This window comes from Salvelinus alpinus, chromosome 3 (assembly GCF_045679555.1).
Source record: "Salvelinus alpinus chromosome 3, SLU_Salpinus.1, whole genome shotgun sequence".
NCBI classification, from domain to species: Eukaryota; Metazoa; Chordata; class Actinopteri; order Salmoniformes; family Salmonidae; genus Salvelinus; species Salvelinus alpinus.
This window is the reverse complement of record NC_092088.1, coordinates 29,723,244-29,745,555: the sequence shown is the minus strand read 5'-3', so window position 1 is coordinate 29,745,555 and position 22,312 is coordinate 29,723,244. Positions and strand designations below refer to the sequence as shown.

The window sequence follows — 22,312 nt, the reverse complement described above, 5'->3', positions numbered from 1 at the left end:
ACAAAACAAAAAACAAAAACCTCCTTGAGGCTTTGTATAGGGGTGTCAGCATTCTGTAAGGATCGACGCTGGAGACGAGAAGCAGGTACAGGGAGTGAACATTTAAGGACCACGGACAGGAACAGAATACAGACAGCGTCTGGACAGGGGAAATGGAAATGACAATAATGCTGACACGGGGATGAAACAGAGGAAACAGACAGATATAGGGAAGGCAATAAAAACGTGAAGGAGTCCAGGTGGGTCCAATGAGCGCTGATGTGCGTAACGATGGTGACAGGTGTGCGTAATGAAAGGCTGCCTGGCACCCTCGAGCTCCAGAGAGGGATAGCGGGAGCAGGCGTGACACATACTCATTTTTAAAAATGCCACTGACCACCGCTGTTAGGGACAGACCAGGGGCCAGTTAAACCAGTTGAGTGTATGCCTGCTCGTAACTCTAAAACTGACATAGAATGGGGACCTGTTACATTACCTAGGCATAAGCCTTTCTGTGAGCTATACATACAGTACATGAATATAAGGTGTGATTCTCTCCCCAGCCAAACCGCAGTAGAGAGCCAACCCTTGGTCGTGGGGGTGGAGATGCAGACATTTTCTGTCAAAGAGAGGGTACGTGTAATGGGTCATTCAGCCAGCAGTCACCCTAAACAGTAATAGATCAACAATACCAACATTTATAAACACACAAATTCAATGTCAATGTGTTCAAACAGCCATTTTAGATAATTGATTTGACTAAATACAATACACATCACTTTTCTTTCCTCAGAGAGATGCAACTGACACTGTAGAGGCCTCTATGGTGCTTGTTGGTAAGTGCAAATCTGAATTGGTTATCAGTACACTGTGTGTGTGTGTGTGTGTGTGTGTGTGTGTGTGTGTGTGTGTGTGTGTGTGTGTGTGTGTGTGTGTGTGTGTGTGTGTGTGCACGCATCTTCATGCCTGTCTATGTTTATGCATACTCATACCTTGCAGGAGTTTGGTGGCACCTTAATTGGGGAGGATGGCTCATAATAATGGCTGGAATGGAGGGAATGGAATGGTATAAAACACATGGAAACCATACTGTATGTTTGATGAGTTCGATACGATTCCATTGATTCCGTTCCAGCCATTACTATGAGCCAGTCCTCCCCAATTACGGTGCCACCAACATCCTGTGTCATACCTATGTACGCTTATGTATGTTTGTTTGTGTGTATGTGTACCAGGAGCTCTGGACTTCCTGGAGAGGCCCACAGTGGCATTTGTGCGTCTGAAGGAGGCTCTGGTTCTGGATTCGGCCCTGGAGGCCCCAGTGCCAGTCCGCTTCGTCTTTATCCTGGTGGGCCCTACCAAGAGTGACATGGACTACCACGAAACCGGCCGCGCAATGGCAGCACTCATGGCCGACAAAGTGAGTTAGCAAATTAAAAGGTCCAATGAAAGAGCAGGAAGTGGAGATGAGCGAAACTGTACAGGAAATGAGAGCAGGTAAACAGGAAATGGTAATCATCAAAAACGGGATTCATGACACATTGTTTAACCAGCATCAGTACATGTCTGTAAAATATGGGTGTTTCGAGGACTACAACCATGATACACTCTCCATTAAGGAGAAATGCAAAACAATTTCTCCATTGAGCATGTTAATTATTCCAGGACTAGGCTTAATCTGTGTCAGGGAAACCGGCCCAAAGTATATCACTTCACAACAATACAAAAAGACACTAGACATCATCCTCATACTTTCTAACATCCCCATTTCTTTCCCCTCTCTTCTTTTCCCTCTATCCTAGGTGTTCAACCAGGCGGCGTTCCAAGCTCAGGGCGAACGGGAGCTGATGGACGCCGTGGCTGACTTCATGGACTGCAGCATCGTGATCCCTCCCACGGAGATCCAGGACGGGGCGATGCTCCAGTCCATCATCGGCTTCCAGAAGAAACTGCTGCAGGAGAGGCTCCGTCCCTCCGACCCCGTGTTACGTCTGGACTTGAAGCCCCGCAAATGTAGGCGGAGGCTCATTAACATATTCTACAATAATACAATGGATTAGAATGAATTAAAATAGCATCAATACATGAGCATACACATACATAAGTGTTCAAAAACCCACTTGCATCCATAGCACCTGTTTTGTAGTTGGTTAATGGAGGTCTCCCTTTGTTAAAAAAAACTTACAGTTGAAGTCGGAAGTTTACATACACTTAGGTCGGGGTCATTAAAACTCGTTTTTCAACCACTCCACACATTTCTTGTTTACAAACTATAGTTTTGGCAAGTCGGTTAGGAGATCTACTTTGTACATGACACAAGTCATGTTTACAACAATTGTTTACAGACAGATTATTTCACTTATAATTCACTGTATCACAATTCCAGTGGGTCAGAAGTTTACATACACTAAGTTGACTGTGCCTTTAAACAGTTTGGAAAATTCCAAAAAATGATGTCATGGCTTTAGAAGCTTCTGATAAGCTAATTGACATAATTTGAGTCAATTGGAGGTGTTCCTGTAGATGTATTTCAAGGCCTGTTTGGCCATAATGACCATCATTATGTTTGGAGGAAAAAGGGGGCTGCTTGCAAGCCGAAGAACACCATCCCAACCGTGAAGCACGGGGGTGGCAGCATCATGTTGTGGGGGTGCTTTGCTGCAGGAGGGATAGGTGCACTTCACAAAATAAATGGCAACATGAGGGAGGAAAATTATGTGGATATATTGAAGTAACATCTCAAGACATCAGTCAGGAAGTTAAAGCTGGTCGCAAATGGGTCTTCCAAATGGACAATGACCCCAAGAAATCTTCCAAAGTTGTGGCACAATGGCTTAAGGACAACAAAGTCAAGGTATTGGAGTGGCCATCACAAAGCCCTGACCTCAATCCTATAGAAAATGTGTGGGCAGAACTAAAAAAGCGTGTGCGAGCAAGGAGGCCTACGAACCTGACTCAGTTACACCAGCTCTGTCAGGAGGAATGGGCCAAAATTCACCCAACTTATTTTGGGAAGCTTGTGGAAGGCTCGAAACATTTGACCCAAGTTAAACAATTTAAAGGCAACGCTACCAATACTGATTGAGTGTATGTAAACTTCTGACCCACTGGGAATGTGATGAAAGAAATAAAAGCTGAAATAAATCATTCTCTTAACTATTGTTCTGACATTTCACATTCTTAAAATAAAGTGGTGATCCTAACTGACCTAAGACAGGGAAAGGATAAAATGTCAGGAATTGTGAAAAACTGAGTTTAAATGTATTTGGCTAAAGTATATGTAAACTTCTAACTTCAACTGTAACCTTTTCCCCCAAAAAAATTTATATCAGTGTTCCTCTCTAATTTAAATGTTTTTTATTAGAAGTACAGTACCAGTCAAAAGTTTGGACACACCAACTTATTCCAGGGTTTTTCTTTATTTTTACTATTTTCTACATTGTAGAATAATAGTGAAGACATCAAAACTATGAAATAACACATATATGGAATCATGTGGTAACCAAAAACGTGTTGAACAAATCAAAATATATTTTATATTTCAAAGTAGCCTCCCTTTGCCTTGATGACAGCATTCCACACTCTTGGCATTCTTTCAACCAGCTTCATGAGGTAGTCACCTGGAATGCATTTCAATTAACAGGTGTGCCTTGTTAATTTGTGGAATTTCTTTCATTCTTAATGCGTTTGAGCCAATCAGTTGTGTTGTGACAAGGTAGGGGTGGTATACAGAAGATTGCCCTATTTGGTAAAAGACCAAGTCCATATTATGGCAAGAACAGCTCAAATAAGCAAAGAGAAACGACAGTCATGATTTCTTTAAGACACAACATTTTTTCAAGAACTTTGAAAGTTTCCTTATGTGCAGTCGTAAAAACCATCAAGCGCTATGATGAAACTGGCTCTCACGACCACCACAGGAAAGGAACACCCAGAGTTACCTCTGCTGCAGAGGACAAGTTCATTAGAGTTCACTGCACCTCAGATTGCAACCAAAATAAATGCTTCACAGAGTTCAAGTAACAGACACATCTCAACATCAACTTTTCATGAGAGACTGCATGAATCAGGCCTTCATGGTCGAATTGCTGAAAAGAAACCACTACTAAAGGACACCAATAAGACGAAGAGACTTGCTTGGGTCAAGAAACACGAGCAATGGACATCAGAGCGGTGGAAATGTGTCCTTTGGTCTGATGAGTCCAAATTTGAGATTTTTGGTTCCAACTGTCGTGTCTTTGTGAGACGCAGAGTAGGTGAACGGATGATCTCCGCATGTGTGGTTCCCACCGTGAAACATAAAAGAGCAGGTGTGGGGGTGCTTTGCGGGTGTCACTGTCTGTGATTTTATGTAGTATTCAAGGCACACTTAACAAGCATGGTTACCATAGCATTCTGCAGCAATACATCATCCCATCTGGTTTGCGCTTAGTGGGACTATCATTTGTTTTTCAACAAGACAATGACCCAAAGCACACCTCCATGCTGTGCAAGGGCTAATTGACCAAGGAGAGTGATGGAGTGCTGCATCAGATGACCTGGCCTTCACAATCACTCGACCTCAACCAATTGAGAGGGTTTGGGATGAGTTGGACCGCAAAGTGAAGGAAAAGCAGCCAACAAGTGCTCAGCATATGTGGGAACTCTTTCAAGACTGTTGGAAAAGCATTCCTCATGAAGCTGGTTGAGAGAATGCCAAGAGTGTGCAATGATGTCATCAAGGCAAAGGGTGGCTACTTTGAAGAATCTAAAATCTAAAATATATTTGATTCCATATTTGTTATTTCATAGTTTTGATGTCTTCACTATTACTCTACAGCGTAGAAAATAGTACAAATGTAGAGAAACCCTTGAATGAGTAGGTGTGTCCAAACTTTTGACTGGTACTGTATACTCCAAACCTTCCCAGCTTAGCTATACCTAATCTTTTCCTAGCTTCCAAACCATCTGGGCCTGCTCCTGAGGATCCTCTGGTTCGTACGGGTCGGCCGTTCGGCGGGATGATACGAGATGCGAAGAGACGCTACGAGCACTATGTGAGTGACTTCACCGATGCCCTCAACGCTCAAGTTCTCGCCGCTATCATCTTCATCTACTTCGCTGCCCTGTCCCCTGCCGTCACCTTCGGAGGATTGCTAGGTAATTACTGTTTGTGTGTGTGTTGTACATGCTTGATTACGTGTTCGCATGTATGTGTGTGTGTGTGTATATACATGTGTGTTCGTGTTATCTATGTGTCAGAGTGAGCCTGTCAGGTGTGCCAGATGGGTGTGATTTGTACTTTGGGGACTATTCCATTGGGTTAGGCAAGCTCAATCTAATGCAACTAAAATATTTGAAAGAAAACAAATACTATTCAAACCCATGTCTGTAACGCCATAACCTCTCCTTTCCCACTTCCCTACTTCAGCTGATAAGGTGGACAACATGATGGGTGTGTCTGAGCTCCTGGTCTCCACCTGTGTCCAGGGAGTCATTTTCTGCTGCATCGCAGCCCAGCCAGTCCTGGTCATCGGCTTCTCAGGCCCACTTCTGGTGTTTGAGGAGGCCTTCTTTGCCGTGAGTGACTCCTCTTGTAACGCAGCACCTGCAAAATGACTAAAGAGCTATGGCTCTCTATATCTGATCGAGATAAAACTGATATTCCATCGTGCATGCAACGATGCATCTTATTCAAGTGTTTTTGTTAGTGTGTTTTTTTCTTTCTGTTATGTATGTGGTGTCATATCTGTTTCATCATATTTAATTAAATGTATGATGAATAGTAAATGGTGATATGAGAATGCTAAAGATGTGCATACGGCATATCCTATTAGTCCAGGCAATATGTGCCAAATTCTAGGTGATATATTCACTTTTTAATAAAAGTATGAAACTTGGTACACTTGTACAGTTTGGGGCCCTGATTATTTTCAAATATGGAGCCAGGTGGTTGTGGCGGAATAGCAAAATGGCCACCATGGCCGCCTGGAGTGATTTTTGAAGTTGTGCATGGCATCATTGTAAACATAGGAGTAGACATAGAACATTTTATGTTATTATGTTTGGTTTTGGAGATATGAGGTAAAATACATTATTTGGTTATGTAGGAATGGAAAATGGCCAACACAGCAGTCATGAGTTGTTTTTGCGATGGATCCATATCTGAAAATGTTCAGGGCTCCAAACTGTTGAAGTGTACTAAGTTTCATGTTTTTATGAAAAATTTCACATTTTCACACATCGCTTTGACTACAGTATATGTAGAATACCACTAAATATCACTGACCACTGGCAATAACCTGGAGTCTTTCCATTCCATTCCATTCAGTTCTGTAAGTCTCAGGACATTGAGTACATTGTGGGGCGTGTGTGGGTGGGCGTGTGGCTGGTGGTCATCGTGGTGGTCATCGTGGCGTTCGAGGGCAGTTTCTTGGTCCGCTTCATCTCCCGCTTCACCCAGGAGATCTTCTCCATCCTTATCTCCCTCATCTTCATCTATGAGACCTTCGCCAAGCTGGGCAGGGTATACATCACCATCCCACCTTTGTCCATCCTGTTACATGACACTACTCAACTGTCATTAATGTTACATTAATTCAGTCTACTGTCATTATTTTTTCCATTACATTACTCCACTGTCATTACCGTTACATTACGTTAATCCACTGTCATTACATTACATTTCTCCACTGTCAATACTGTTACATTACATTATTACACTGTCATTACTGTTACATTACTCCACTGTCTCCAATCCTATTGCTCTCTCTTAACTTTATTTCAATATCCATTACTGGTATTTGACTCAAAAGACCGGAGAAATAAATCATTGTTTTTGCTAAAAAACAGGAATGTAAATACAGCTTTTTCAAAAAGCACAATCAACATTCATCCAATCGCTGTCTGTAGATTTTCAAGGCCCACCCATTGATCCTGAACTACGACCACCTCAACAACACGGTGGAGGACCCATGGCACCCAGTGGTGATCCACAACCACCTGTATGACAACAGCTCGGGCAACACCACCACCACAGTCAACATCCTGGACCGGGCCTACCCCAACACGGCCCTGCTCTCCATGTGCCTCATGTTTGGATGCTTCTTAATCGCCTTCTTCCTGCGCCAGTTCAAGAACGGGACCTTCCTACCTGGAAAGGTAATGATATTAATTAATACATGTTTATTCAACAATTGAATGTACATTTAAAGTGGCCTCAGCTATGTGAATACAACAATGCACACATTGAGGATAACGTCAACAGACTCATTTCAATTGTAGCATGGTTTCCTTTCAATAGGGCTTGTATCTTTAGTTTTAACAATGTTTTTTACATTCCCATCCCCTCCTGGATTGGGGATCAATAAAGTTCAACTCAATTAAATTATTCAAGTGCTATAAGCACTTTAAATTATAAGACAGGGGACTCGGCACTAGCCTTGGAACCAGTCAGATACACTTGTCAAACTTTGTTGTTATGTGTTTGTCTGCCTTTCAGATCAGGCGCTTGATTGGGGACTTTGGGGTGCCCATTGCTATTTTCTTAATGTGTGTTGTGGACATCAACATAGAGGATGCGTACACCCAGGTTAGTCCTTGCTAGCCTGGTCTCAGATATGTTTGTGCTCTTTCCAACTCCATTGCTCTGTCATTGTCGGACCAAACATGTTGGTATGGTGGCACAAACAGACTGGCACTCAGGCTAAGTCCTTATTTCTATGACTGCAGGTTTTCTGGAAATGTTCAGACTACACAAAATTATAAACCATATTTTATAAAGTATTTTCAACCCTACTTTCAACTAAAGTATAAATTCACTTTGTTATAGAATAAACTTGTAGTGTGAGTTGAGCATAATAAGCGTAACTTACCTGAGGTAGGAATAGATCAAATTAATTAAAAGTTCGCCACCCTAACTGGTGTCTTTCCCTGCTTAGAAACTGGCAGTACCCAAGGGTCTGACGGTGTCAAACCCTGCTGCCAGAGGTTGGCTCATCAACCCGTTTGGCGAACACAAGACTTTCCCCGTGTGGGTCATGTTCGCTTGCTGTGTGCCCGCTTGTCTCGTCTTCATCCTCATCTTCCTCGAGTCCCAGATCACCACGTGAGTGACAGCTGTCAATCAGTAATCAGGCGATTTACAACGTTTACAGTTTAAAATCAGGCCATTTGCCAAAAATCGGGTTATTTCACTTGTAATTCAGGCCATTTACAAGTGAAATTGTGTGATTGTGAAATAAGTCATTGGATAGAAATTTCAGTTACAAAAGTAACTGAGATATGGAATAATAAGTTATTGTGGAAAACATACTCAGAGAGCAATATGCTTGTATCTCCACCTTGCCCTCAGAAAGGCGACTGTAGGTTGTAGGGGCTAGGTTTTTTTTCTGGACAGGGTTACATTATGATGGCCCTGTCCAAAACCCCTATTCCCCATCTCCTACACATTTGTTTCTAAGGATTGTTTCTGGACAAGGCCATAGATACACAATCCTTACCCCTAACCATTACCCATAACCAAACCTTTATTTTCTTCCTTGTCAGTCTGATTGTGAGTAAGCCGGAGAGGAAGATGGTCAAGGGATCCGGCTTCCATCTGGACCTCCTCATCCTGGTGGGCATGGGCGGGTTTGGTGCCATTTTTGGCGTGCCGTGGCTGAGTGCCACCACCGTGCGTTCGGTTACCCACGCCAACGCCCTCACCGTCATGAGCAAGGGGCCCAAGCCGGAGATCGAGAAGGTTGTGGAGCAGAGGGTCAGTGGGATTCTGGTGGCTCTGCTCGTCGGTGAGTGACCTCACTACTTGATCACAGCGGTGGAAAAAGTACCCAATTGTCATACTTGAGTAAAAGTAAAGATACCGTACCTTAATAGAAAATGACTCAAGTAAAAGGTCACCAGGTAAAATACTCCTTGAGTAAAAGTCTAAAAGTATATGGTTTTAAATATACTTAAGGATCTAAAGTTAATGTAATTGCAAAAATATACTTTAGTATCGAAAGCAAATGTATAAATAATTTCCAATTCCTTATATTAAGCAAACCAGACGGCACCATTTTCTTTTCTTTTTTTATGGATTGCCGGGGGCACACTCCAACACTCAGACACCACTTACAAACGAAGCATGTGTGTTTAGTGAGTCCGTCAGATCAGAAGCAGTACAGATGACCAGGGATGTTCTCTTGATAAGTACATGACTTTAACCATTTTCCTGTCCTGCTAAGCATCCAAAATGTAACGAGCACTTTTGGGTGTCAGGGAAAATGTATGGAGTAAAAAGTACATTATTTTCTTTTGGAATGTAGTGAAAAAAAAGTCAAAGTTGTCAATAATATAAATAGTCATGTAAAGTACAGAGACCCGCCAAAAATACTTAAGTAGTGCTTTAATAAAGTATTTTGACTTAATGTAGTTGTAACGATCTGGGTGTCAAGTCAGGCGCAGGAAACAGAGAGTTCAAGGTAGTGCTCTTTAATGCACACACGGCGGACATAGGCCACCCCACGAAACACTGGGTGCTGAAAAACAAATGCCCCAAACACGGGGACTAAAACAATCCAGCAAAACCCACGAACAGGAACAAACACGTTCGTCTCCAACATACACAAATGTTACCACAAACAATCCCGCACAAAGAAACAGGCGGGTCGGCTGACTAATAAAGCCCAAATAATCACCACAAACGCATAACAGGTGTAACCAATAAAGAGACAAGGAGGGGGAGGAAAGAATCAGTGGCAGCTAGTAGGCCGGCGACAACGACCGCCGAGCGCCACCCGAACGGGAAGGGGAGCCACCTTCGGTCGGAGTCGTGACAGTAGTTCAAAATAAATTCTGAAATACATTAAATAATGTATTTTAGAATATATGTTTAATGTATTTATCGATATATTTGGTAAATACAAAAAAATGCATTTACATTTATTTCTAAGAAATATATTTTTTTATTAAAATATATGGAAAATATAAAAAATGTGCCAAATCGTATTGTAACGAAATGGTGACTGTCCTAACAACGTAACTTTAAAGATGCACTACGCAGGAATCGCGCCGCCATTTCCTGGTTGCTAAAATTCTAATAGTTTGCCTAATTTCAGTTTATGTGACAAAACAAGCAAGTATAGTGTAGAGCAGTGGTTCCCAAACTTTTATAGTCCCGTACCCCTTCAAATATTCAACCTCCAGCTGCGTACCCCCTCTAGCATCAGGGTCAGCTCACTCTCAATGTTGTTTTTTGCCATCATTGTAAGCCTGCCACACACACACTATACAATACATTTATTAAGCATAAGAATGAGTGTGAGTTTTTGTCACAACCCGGCTGGTGGGAAGTGACAAAGAGCTCTTATCGGACCAGGGCACAAATAATAATATAATAATAATCAATAATTGTGCTCTTTATTTATCAATCTTGCATATAAAAACGTATTTGTTCATCAAAAATTGTGAATAACTTACCACAGGTTAATGAGAAGCGTGTGGGCCTCCCCGGTGGCGCAGTGGTCTAAGGCACTGCATCGCAGTGCTAGCTGTGCCACCAGAGATTCTGGGTTTGAGCCCAGGCTCTGTCGCAGCCGGCCGCAACCGGGAGGTCCATGGGGCGATGCACAATTGACACAGCATCGTCCGGGTTAGGGAGGGTTTTGCCCGGCAGGGATATCCTTATCGCATCGCGCACTAGCGACTCCTGTGGCGGGCCAGGCGCAGTGCACGCTGACCAGGTCGCCAGGTGTACGGTGTTTCCTCCGACACATTGGTGCGGCTGGCTTCCGGGTTGGATGTGCATTGTGTCAAGAAGCAGTGCGGCTAGGTTGGGTTGTGTTTCGGAGGACCCATGGCTCTCGACCTTCGCCTCTCCCGAGTCTGTATGGGAGTTGCAGCGATGAGACAAGACTGTAACTACTACCAATTGGATACCACGAAATTGGGGTAAAAATAAATAAATAAATAAATGAGAAGGGTGTGTTTGAAAGGATGCACATAACTCTGCAATGTTGGGTTGTATCGGAGAGTCTCAGTTTTATATCATTTTCCACACACAGTTTGTGCTTGTATTTAGTTTTCATGCTAGTGAGGTCTGAGAATCCACTCTCACATAAGTACGTGGTTGCAAAGGGCATCAGTGTCTTAACAGCACAATTTGCCAAGGCAAAAAACTCTGAGCGCAGCCCTACCAACATGTTTTAAGCAGACCACCATAGTCCCTGTGCCTAAGAATACCAAGGTAACCTGCCTAAACGACTACCGACTTGTAGCACTCACGTCTGTAGCCATGAAGTGCTTTGAAAGGCTGGTCATGGCTCACATCCACACCATTATCCCAGAAACCCTAGACCCACTCCAATTTGCATACCACCCCAACAGATCCACAGATGATGCAATCTCTATTGCACTCCACACTGCCCTTTCACACCTGGACAAATGGAACACCTATGTGAGAATGCTATTAATTGACTACAGCTCAGCATTCAACACCATAGTGCCCGCAAAGCTCATCAATAAGCTAAGGACCCTGGGACTAAAAACCTCCCTCTGCAACTGGATCCTGGACTTCCTGACGGGCCGCCCCAGGTGGTAAGGCTAGGTAACAACACATCCGCCATGCTGATCCTCAACACAGGGGCCCCTCAGGGTTGCGTGCTCAGTCCTCTCCTGTATTCCCTGTTCACCCATGACTGCACGGCCAGGCACGACTCCAGCACCCTCATTAAGTTTGCCAATGACACAACAGTGGTAGGCCTGATCACCGACAACGATGTGACAGCCTATAGGGAGGAGACCTGGCCGTGTGGTGCCAGGACAACAACCTCTCCCTCAACGTGATCAAGACAAAGGAGATGATTGTGGACTACAGGAAAAAGTGGACCGAGCACGCCCCCATTCTCAGCGACCGGGCTGCAGTGGAGCAAGTTGAGAGCTTCAAGTTCCTTGATGTCCACATCACCAACAATCGAACATGGTCCAAGCACACCAAGACAGTCATTAAGAGGGCACAACAAAACATATTCCCCCTCAGGAGACTGAAAAGATTTTACATAGGTCCTCAGATCCACCACCATACAGCTGCACCATCGAGAGCATCCTGACTGGTGGCATCACTGCCTGGTATGGCAACTGCTCGGCCTCCGACCGCAAGGCACGAACAGCCCTAGTACATCACCTTGGCCATGCTTCTTGCCATCCAGGACCTCTATACCAGGCGGTGTCAGAGGAAGACCCTAAGACTCCAGCCACCCTAGTCATAGACTGTTCTCTCTGCTACAGCACGCAAGCGGTATCAGAGCACCAAGTCTAGGTCCAAGAGGCTTCTAAACAGCTTCTACCCCCAAGCCATAAGACTCCTGAACACCTAATCAAATGGCTACCCAGACTATTTGTATTTTGCACACAAAGCAATCATACAATGATGGAAAGACCTGTGTGTTGTCCTTGTTAATGCAGACAGAAAAGAGCTCCAACTTCTTAATCATAGCCTCAATTGTGTCCCACACGTTGAATATAGTTGTGGAGAGTTCCTGTAATCCTAGATTCAGATCATTCAGGCAAGAAAAACATCACCCAGATAGGCCAGTCGTGTGAGAAACTCATCATCATGCAAGTGGTCAGACAAGTGAAAATGATGGTCAATAAAGAAAACTTTAAGCTCGTCTCTCAATTCAAAAAAACGTGTCAGTACTTTGCCCCTTGTTAACCAGCGTTACATGGTCGCTGCCCATATCATTGCATAATGCAGAAAATAAACGAGAGTTTAGAGGCCTTGCTTTAACAAAGTTAACCATTTTCACTGTAGTGTCCAAAACGCCTTTCAAGCTGTCAGGCATTCCCTTGGTGGATGCTGCAGTGTACCCAAGTAGCAACTGCTTGCACGCGCGTTACCACTCCACTATGTCACCCCTGTCATGGCTTTTGCGCCATCTGTACAGAAAACAACAAATCTTGACCACCAAAGTCCATTTGATGTCACAAAGCTGTCTAGTACTTTAAAAATATCCTCTCATGTTGTCCTGGTTTCCAGTGGTTTGCAGAAGAGGATGTCTTCCTTAACTCTCTGAACCACCCATCCTGGATCCGGGATCATTGTCATCAGAAACGCTGACTAGCATAGCCTAGCATAGCGCCACAGGTAAATAATATAATATAATATCATGAAATCACAAGTCCAATACAGCAAATGAAAGATAAACATCTTGTGAATCCAGCCAACATGTCCGATTTTTAAAATGTTTTACAGTGAAAACACAACATATATTTATGTTAGCTCACCACCATATCCAAAAAAACACAGCCATTTTTTCACAGCAAAGATAGCTTTCACAAATCCCACAAATAGAGATAAAATGAATCACTAACCTTTGAACATCTTCATCAGATGACAGTCATATGACATCATGTTATACAATACATTTATGTTTTTTTCGATAATGTGCATATTTATATCCCCAAATCTTGGTTTTACATTGGCGCCATGTTCAGAAATGGCTCCAAAATAGCCAGAATAATTACAGAGAGCAACGTGAAATACAGAAATACTCATCATAAAACTTTGATGAAAGATACATGTTTTACATATAATTAAAGATACACTGGTTCTTAATGCAACCGCTGTGTTAGATTAAAAAAAATAACTTTAGTAAAAAGCATCCCATGCAATAATCTGAGACGGCGCTCAGCCATTCTCCGCCATGTTGGAGTCAACAGTCAACAGAAATACGAAATTACATCATAAATATTCCCTTACCTTTGATGAACTTTCATCAGAATGCAGTGCCAGGAATCCTAGTTCCACAATAAATCGTTGTTTTGTTTTATAATGTCCATTACTTCTGTCGAATTAGCAACTTTGGCTAGCATGTGTAGTTCACGTGTCCATACAAATTTACGCTAATGAACGAAAACTTCAAAAAGTGATATTACAAATCGAATAAACTGGTCAAACTCAGTTGAGAATCAATCTTCAGGATGTTTTTCTCATATATATCCAATAACGTCCCAAACGGAGGATTTCTTCATGTCTATATAACCCATGGCAGAGAAGGACATCACATGCCCAGTGTGCGTGACCAAGAACTGGCAATCTGCCTGACCAGTCACTCCAATGGCTCTCATCCGGTCCCACATCAAGCTAGACGCTTCATTCCACGTTCTACTGCCTGTTGACATCTAGTGGAAGGCGTATGAAGTGCATACAGATCCATAAATATAGGAGAATTGAATAGGCGATGACTTTCACAGCGACCCATTTCAGAATTTTCACTTCCTGTTTGGAAGTTTGCCTGCCATATGAGTTCTGTTTTACTCACAGATATAATTCAAACAGTTTTAGAAACTTCAGAGTGTTTTCTATCCAATAGTAATAATAATATGCATATCATATGATCTAGGACAGAGCACGAGGCCATTCAATTTGGGCACCAATTCATCCAAAAGTGAAAATGTCGCCCCCTATCCTAGAGAAGTTAATTGACCCCCCAAAAACATAATGGACACATACCAGGAGCTGTGCCAGGCCCGCCACGTCTGTTGACTCATCCAGCTGTAACGCATATAATTCACTGTCTTGTATGCGAAGCAGTAATTGTTTCTAAACATCTCCTGCCGTGTCACTGATGCGTCGTGAAACAGTGTTGTTTGATGAAGGCATTGTCTGTATAGTTTTTTTGGCCTTTTCCCCCAGCATTGTCCCAGCCATATCCGCAGTAGCAGGAAGAATTAAGTACTCCACAATAGTATGGGGCTTGCCTGTCCTAGTCACTCGGTAGCTCACCATATAAGACGCTTCTAGCCCCTTCTTATTAATGGTATCTGTTGATTTTATACATGTCTTACTACTCAAAAGTCATCTTTATTCTCGCTCAAAAAACTCCCATGGCTTATTTTTCAATTTGTCATGTTTCGTTTCTAAATGTCTGCTTAAGAGTGAAGGTTTCCCGTGAGAGAGTAACGGTTAATGTGATTGGATGTTAATTGTTTGACTAGGCTACCTGTATTTGACATTGTGTTGTTATTTCGCTGAACACTAGATGGTTTGATTTTATTTTTGCTAGTGAAACGAGGCTACTCAGGCGAGAAAAAAACTCACCCAAATGTATAGCCTCGTTGTAAAATATAAATGTACTGTTTGAAAAGAAGAATTTGAATCACATTTTTATTTGACGTACCTCCGACGGCGTTGCGCGTACCCCTGTGAATTATAATATCTTCCACAAGCAAAAATATAGTATTTTTAAATGTTTGAAGCTGGTGTACAAAACCGAAAGTAAAATACGCAAAAACAAAACTTAAGAATGGGAAGCATAGAAATAGCTCTAGATACAGTTCATATAAGGAAATCAGTCAATTGAAAATAATTCATTAGGCCCTAATCTATGGATTTCACATGACTGGCAATAAGATATGCATCTGTTGGTCACATATACCTTTAAAAAAGGTAGGGGCACAAAGTGAGGTCCATACAGAAATGGTTTGTCGAGATCGGTGTCGACCCCATCAAACAGCTTTGGGATAAATTGGAATGCCAACTGCGAGCCAGAATGCAAACTAATCGCCCAACAAGTCCCCGCAGCAATGTTCCAACATCTAGTAGAAAGCCTTCCCAGAAGAGCGGAAGCTGTTATAGCAGCAAAGAGAGGACCAACTATTAATGCCCATGATTTTGGAATGAGATGTTGAGATGAATGAGATGTTCGACGAACAGGTGACCACATACCTGCTCTAGAGAACTCTGGAACAACGGTACAGTGAAGCCTAATCATTACAACAATTATTAACTTGTTTTAAAAAATTGGCCCCACTGGTGCTCCCAAAATTACATTTCAGGTCGCACAGCCAAATATATAAGAGCATATGCGACCAAAATGGTACCACTTAAGAGCCCTGGTTGTAAGGTATAACAATAACCATAGGAGCCACGAAAATAATTTGTACACTATGTTCGGTTTCCTTTCGAAGTCAAAATCACCACAGAAACAACCTTTCGAAATGGCAATAAACAACCATATTTTCAGGGGAACAAGTACAAAGATATAGCTGTCTGATTATCACCTGCCATATGCAGAGTACATGACCCAATGTTTACTAATTCCAGTGGTGGAAAAAGTACCCAATTGTCATACGTGAGTAAAAGTAAAAAAGTAAACCTTAATAGAAAATGGCTGAAGTAAGAAAGTAACTCAGTATAATAGTAGTTGAGCAGTAGCGTGCCGTGGGCCTGGCACCTGGGCCTTCAGTGAGGTCCTACACAGTCCCACCCGAATTAATCCACCTGTTATTACCATCATTTAGATGCCATGGCTCTAGACACTATACATTTAGACAGAAACGCAGTATAACCAGGCGTTGCGTCACCTTGAAATTGACATTTTTTTCAGAGAATTGCAGGGGAAGAGTACAATACAGTACAGTTCAACTAATAGGCAAGAACATAGTCGAGTGCAACAGAGTTATATTAATATTCTTCTTCTATCCATTTCTGGTCCACAAACTTTGAGCTTTAAGTCCCCCAAAAAATAAATACAGTGTGTTCACTAAACAGCGCATTGTCGCACCCAAAGCAGTTTCACCGTGATGATAAAGACACATAACTATTCACTGAAAATAAAAGAAAACAAATAATTTGCAACATAGGCTATTTGCCATTTTATTTTGTTAATATATAGGCTATTTAATATTAACGAAATAAAATGCGAAACATACATACACATTTAATAAAAAATAACATGCATTGTATGCCTACTCACCAAAGACTGATTATTAGACAGTTGCGTGCGCTTAGGGGATCGTGAGAAAAATGCTGCAAGGCCATTGAGGTTGGCAAAGAAGACCTTGCATTCTTTAAGCTTTGAGGCTCCTTGAGTCAGTACTAAATTTAGTCGATGTGCATAGCAGTGAATGAATAAGGCCATCGGTGCCCTCTCCTTAACTTTAGCCTGCACCCCATTGAGTCCAGATGCCATGACTGCTGCGCCATCAAAACACTGTGCCACAACTTTATCCAGACTACATTCATTTTCCTCCAAGAAACGGAAAATAAGAGCGGCAATGTCATCAGCTCGCTTGCCGCTTGTCACATCTTCAAACCGGATAAATCGCTCCTTGACTCCCGTGTCCGTCACATAACGCAGGACGAGTGAGAGCTGTAGCTCCACTCTGGTGTCCCCAAACGTTTTCAAAAGCACCATTGCTTCTAAGTGCCCAGCCGTACTTTGGTGTCTCGTTGCTGCCTTGGTTAGACAACTCAAGTTTGCAAAGCCAGTGTGGCTCCAAACACCAAATCGATCACTTGCAAATAATAGGCATTTCCAGCAGTACAGTTTGCAGTGCTTCTCGGAGCCTGTGAGCCATTGACAGCGCTCATAGTTGAAACTTTGAAAGTGGCGAACGAACGAACCCCTTTCCCGCCTGTGACAGGCTTTGTGGCGTCGGGCGACCTCTCCTTACAATGTCTAACTTTTCTTGAAAAGTTCGTCTTGAGAATGGCGTTATAATTATATCCTCGACCAAATCGATATCTTCTCCTCCTTCCGCCATTGTGGGTTCAAAAAACAGTAGAACGCGAATTAATTCGTTTATCAAATTTAGTTTCCTAGATCTGCATAGACCTGCCCATAGGACCTGCCTCTCAATATTGGTAATCCAATCAAAAGACGTGGACGCCCTACGCCTGCTAGCTGGCTCCTGTGTAACACTGGAGCCAGCCAGCAGGCGTACAATAGCCAACTCTAAAGCTGATTGGTTGACACAAAATTTTAATTTCCATTCACTTTAAGCTACAAGCGCCCGCACTGTTGATTCTGAAGGCCTGAGGGCAGATTTTAGACCCCTGGCAACACATGATGGCTGAATATGATTGGATAAAAGATCTAACGTAAAGACCAGCCCTCCAAATCTCAACCTGGGGCTGGAAGCAGTGCAACCAAGAGGAAAGCTATGAAATGAAGAGTATAACTCTTACTCTGGGGAATAATTTAATACATATTTGTGGGAAAATATATTTTAAAAAAAAAATTATATTCTGATGATGTTTAGGCCAGCAGAGAAGGCCTTGCAGGCCCTGACGGCCCACCACTGTAGTTGAGTAATAGTATACAATTATTTGGTTTTAAATATACTTAAGTATCAAAAGTAAAAGTATAAATCATTTCAAATTCCTTATACTAAGCAAACCAGGAAGCACACTTTTTAGATTTTTTTTTAAGGATAGCCAGGGGCACACTCCAACACTGTTTAGTGAGTCTACCAGATCAGAGGAAGTAAGCATGACCAGGGATGTTCTCTTGATAAGTGCGTGAATGGGACTATTTTCCTGTCCTGGTAAGCATTCAAAATGTAACGAGTACTTTTAGGTGTCAGGAAAAATATTTTAAGTAAAAAGGACATTATTTTCTTTAGTAATGTAGTGGAGTAAAAGTAAAATGTGTCAAAAATATAAATAGTAAAGTAAAGACACCAAGAAAAAAACTGCTTAAGTAGTGCTTTAAAGTAGCTTTACTTAAATATTTTACACCACTGACTAAATACAAAAACCTTGAGAAACATACACATAGGATATAGCCATAAACCAGGGGAGGCTGGTGGGGGGAGTTATAGGAGGACGGGCTCATTGTAATGGCTGGAATGGTAGAAATGGAACAGAGTTAAACACATTGTTTCCATGGGTTTGATGTGTTTAGTACCATTCCATTGATTCCATTCCAGACATTACAATGAGCCATTCCTCCCTATAACTCCGCCAACCAGCCTCCACTGCCACACACAATACAGTAACTGTTCACTGTGTCCTTTTTGCAGTCTTATTGATAGATAGTGGCCCATTTTATACTGTAGTATTGTTTTCCCTAGGTAAAAACAGATCTATGATAATTTTCACCCCCCAATCCTAACCTTAACCATTAGTGGGGGAAATGCAAAACTGACCCCATCAGTGTTTAGGGGAATCTTCATCCTTCACCTGTATTGACAAAGCTAATTAATACCTGTTTGTATCCAGGTCTGTCCATTCTCATGGAGCCCATCCTGAAGATGATTCCGATGACGGCTCTGTTCGGGATCTTCCTCTACATGGGAATCACCTCGCTCAACGGGATCCAGTTGTGGGATCGCATTCTGCTCCTGCTCGTCCCCAAGAAATACCACCCCAACGAGCCCTACGCCACCAGGGTATATTAACAGACAGCAAATCCCTGACACAGTATGCCCACTGTATCAGGGATCTGGGCAAAAGGTGGCATATGATGTGACGTCTTTATGACACCATTTTCTAGTTATAAACTGTTTTTTTGGTTGAGAAGAGGCAATATAACCAGATTACAACCAACTGGACTCTTACAACCAGTTAAAGACTAGATCAAGACGCCATGGGAAAGATGTCATATTTTGGTTATGATGTGTTTGTTTTTGTAGGTCAGATTACCAGATTACGATATCACGCTGCATGCCTCTGTATTCTTGTGTATTGGCTAGGACTCCCTCAAAAAGGAGATGGTATTAGTAAATAAATAAGAATCAGAATTCCCTTTCGCCCTATTCATACTTGCACTAGGTGTCAACGGGCAGGATGCACCTATACACAGCCATCCAGGTGGTGTGTCTTGCAGTGCTGTGGATCGTCAAGTCCAGCCCGGCCTCCCTGGCCCTGCCTTTCGTTCTCATCCTCACTATCCCCCTCCGCATGGCCATGACCGGACGCTTCTTCACCGAACTGGAGATGAAATGTGTAAGTAGACATCAGGGTGTTGTGTGTGTGGTCCTATTATTAAAGCTTGGTGCTGGTATTGGTAAAGTTGTGTGTTCAATTCCCGAAGGGGATCAGATACACATACGAAAAAAGGAATGCACCCACTGTACTGCAAGTTGCTTTGAATAAAATGATCTACTAAGTGGCATATTATTATTATTTGTACAATACAGAACAATACAGTACAATGAAGCATACCTACAGACAACCTCACTCCCACCCTCATCTATACCATGCTGTTCATCATTGAGGGTTGAATCTTCATTTGAAATCAGTCAATCGAAGGCCTTTGTTTGGTTTGGTCTCATACATAAAGCAACCAATGAGCACAATGTTTGTTGAGGTTGACATCGAATGAGATTGTTCCTTACTGTTATGTATTTCCTTGTTCTGTTGTGTTTCAGTTGGACGCCGACGACGCTAAGGTGACATTTGAGGAGGAACCTGGACAGGATGTCTACAATGAAACTCAGATGCCATTGTAGACATCTGGACCCGCCATTTTTATCCAAAAGCCCTTTATTTTATTTATCTGACATGACAAAGTATTTTAATAGGATTCTTGTTTTTGTCCACTACCGTATGAACTGACAAATATATATTTTGGACTGTTTTTAAACCATCATGAAGCCCAAATAGTAGGTTATGACCCTTAGATTTCAAATATAAGAAATTGTCAGTAAAATAAAATTATTTTTTAAAGAGTTGAATATACCTTCTGTATATTTGCCTATTTCTTTCCAGTCAAACATTCCTGCAGCCATATATGTGTGTATTTATGCAGCAAACAGCTCTCCCCGTCATAATAATACTTTGGCCTATGATAGTGTGTTAATTTCATATTGCCCTATTGACTTTCCACCTTTGTAAGGCCTTTAAAAAGGTTTTGACTTAGAACTATTATCTTGCAAAAAAAATGTACAAGAAGGCTTCATTCCATATAAGAATGATGTTTTGCACGTCTGCCCACTATTATGGTATTTTTTAACAGTTGAGCTGAAAAGCAGACCGCTGTAGACTGAGGCCATATCAGTGTCAATATCTTTCACATTGTTAAGGAGTTTTATCCATGAATTACAAACCTACCATATGACTGAAGAAGCAAAATCACTCAAACTTGCCTTTCGGATAACTTTTAGGTATTGTTTTACGTATTGATATGAAATACCATGGAGATGGGATAAATTCTTAAAATGCTTTTATTTTAATTTAAGCACCTGGGGATTGTGGAATGTGATTGATTTAAATATTGTATAAGAGAGATTTGAACAATAGAGCTCGCAAGCTTGTAGTCCTAAAAATAGAAATTAGTAACCTCTGGTTTGTTTAGCCATTCCTATGGGGAAAATTAATGGGGAAAGAATGTTTTGGGATAAATTTTGAAAAAAAGTTTGAGGAGATCTTATAAGTTTTGTTCTATGAGATAATATCAGTCAGTTAGCATGACCTTTATGAATTATGAAGCCTTTATGTGCTGTATGTGCTTGTTTTGATTACATAAATGCTTCGACATTCACAAAAAATTACGTTAGCGGATGAAGATTATCTCATAGAACAAACGTTAAGATCTCCTAAACCTGTGTTTGCTACAGACCTTATTTTCAGCGTTTATCCAAAACCCCTCTAAAATAACCATTCATTTTCGCATAGGCTTTGGCAAACGAAATGTGGTGGTTAGTGCCTATAGAAAGACACCATTACTATTATCTATATGTACATACATCAAAGCTAAAATCATAAATTAAAAGTATATTTGAAGAGAGGATGGAGGGATGCATAGGGGTGTGTTTAATTGAACTTTTTATTGATAGGTCTGACAGTGTTTCTTTGTTGTTGTGATCTCTTCTCAACATCAATTAAATGCTTAAAAAAATTATATATATAGTGATTTCACTTTTTTTGTATTCGTCACTAATCGGATGCCGTGGGTAAACGCACCCTTTCGTCCATCTGATTGGTTACTTTGCACTGACCCGCTCATACTTCTTAAAAAAAATAATAATAATATTAAACACGGACATATGAGAGAAGGTAACTTGCATTGGCAGGGGGTACGTTAGAGATGGCGTCCCTTAATGAAGCAAGAAAGAGATTTCACTGCGGAAAAGTGGAATATTTTCACAAGGAGTCGTTTAATTGGATTTCGGAGGAGGAATGGAGGGAAAAAGAGAGGTAGAAGAGTTGAAGAGAATGAGCGAGGCAGAGGTAGAATCTGTTGAAGATGGCAGAAAATAGGGAGGAGGTGTGTCGTAGAAGATTGGTATCAGGTGCAAACAGTGTTCCCTACACCAGATCGAGTTCTGGGGGTGAAATGAAAGTGAATGAGGGCGAGTTAAGTGAGGTGGAAAGTGTGGTGAAGACGGAGCCTAATCCATTTGTGGTTTCAGGGTGGGTGGGGAAGGAGTTGGTTTGAGTTGAATCAGCGTGGAATTATGATAAACTGGAATTTTTCTTCAAAACAGGTTGTAAAAGCATGTTAGACATTTATAGAATAAATCATACCTAGTTTGATTCTGTGACAAAAAGTGAATTAGTTATTGATTTATACAGCTTTAAATAGCATTTTAAAGATTGTGTGTATTTCCATCAACTGGATAAAAAAAAAAATCTAAACAAAGG

The 22,312-nt window shown here is 41.7% G+C and overlaps 1 protein-coding gene across 1 annotated transcript in view; it reads left to right on the top strand.

The window, feature by feature from the left end:
- Positions 1 to 21,569, top strand: part of slc4a1b (solute carrier family 4 member 1b (Diego blood group)) — a 40,698-nt gene extending 19,129 nt beyond the window's left edge. The window contains exons 5-18 of the mRNA XM_071392479.1: positions 543 to 612; positions 773 to 815; positions 1,215 to 1,399; positions 1,782 to 1,992; positions 4,915 to 5,118; positions 5,390 to 5,538; positions 6,290 to 6,484; positions 6,871 to 7,119; positions 7,460 to 7,549; positions 7,899 to 8,065; positions 8,506 to 8,747; positions 18,947 to 19,116; positions 19,499 to 19,672; positions 20,098 to 21,569. Coding sequence (XP_071248580.1) covers positions 543 to 612; positions 773 to 815; positions 1,215 to 1,399; positions 1,782 to 1,992; positions 4,915 to 5,118; positions 5,390 to 5,538; positions 6,290 to 6,484; positions 6,871 to 7,119; positions 7,460 to 7,549; positions 7,899 to 8,065; positions 8,506 to 8,747; positions 18,947 to 19,116; positions 19,499 to 19,672; positions 20,098 to 20,178 — 2,230 coding nt within the window. The 3' untranslated portion in view covers positions 20,179 to 21,569. The remainder of the gene's footprint in view (positions 1 to 542; positions 613 to 772; positions 816 to 1,214; positions 1,400 to 1,781; positions 1,993 to 4,914; positions 5,119 to 5,389; positions 5,539 to 6,289; positions 6,485 to 6,870; positions 7,120 to 7,459; positions 7,550 to 7,898; positions 8,066 to 8,505; positions 8,748 to 18,946; positions 19,117 to 19,498; positions 19,673 to 20,097) is intronic.
- The last annotated feature ends 743 nt before the right edge of the window (positions 21,570 to 22,312 follow it).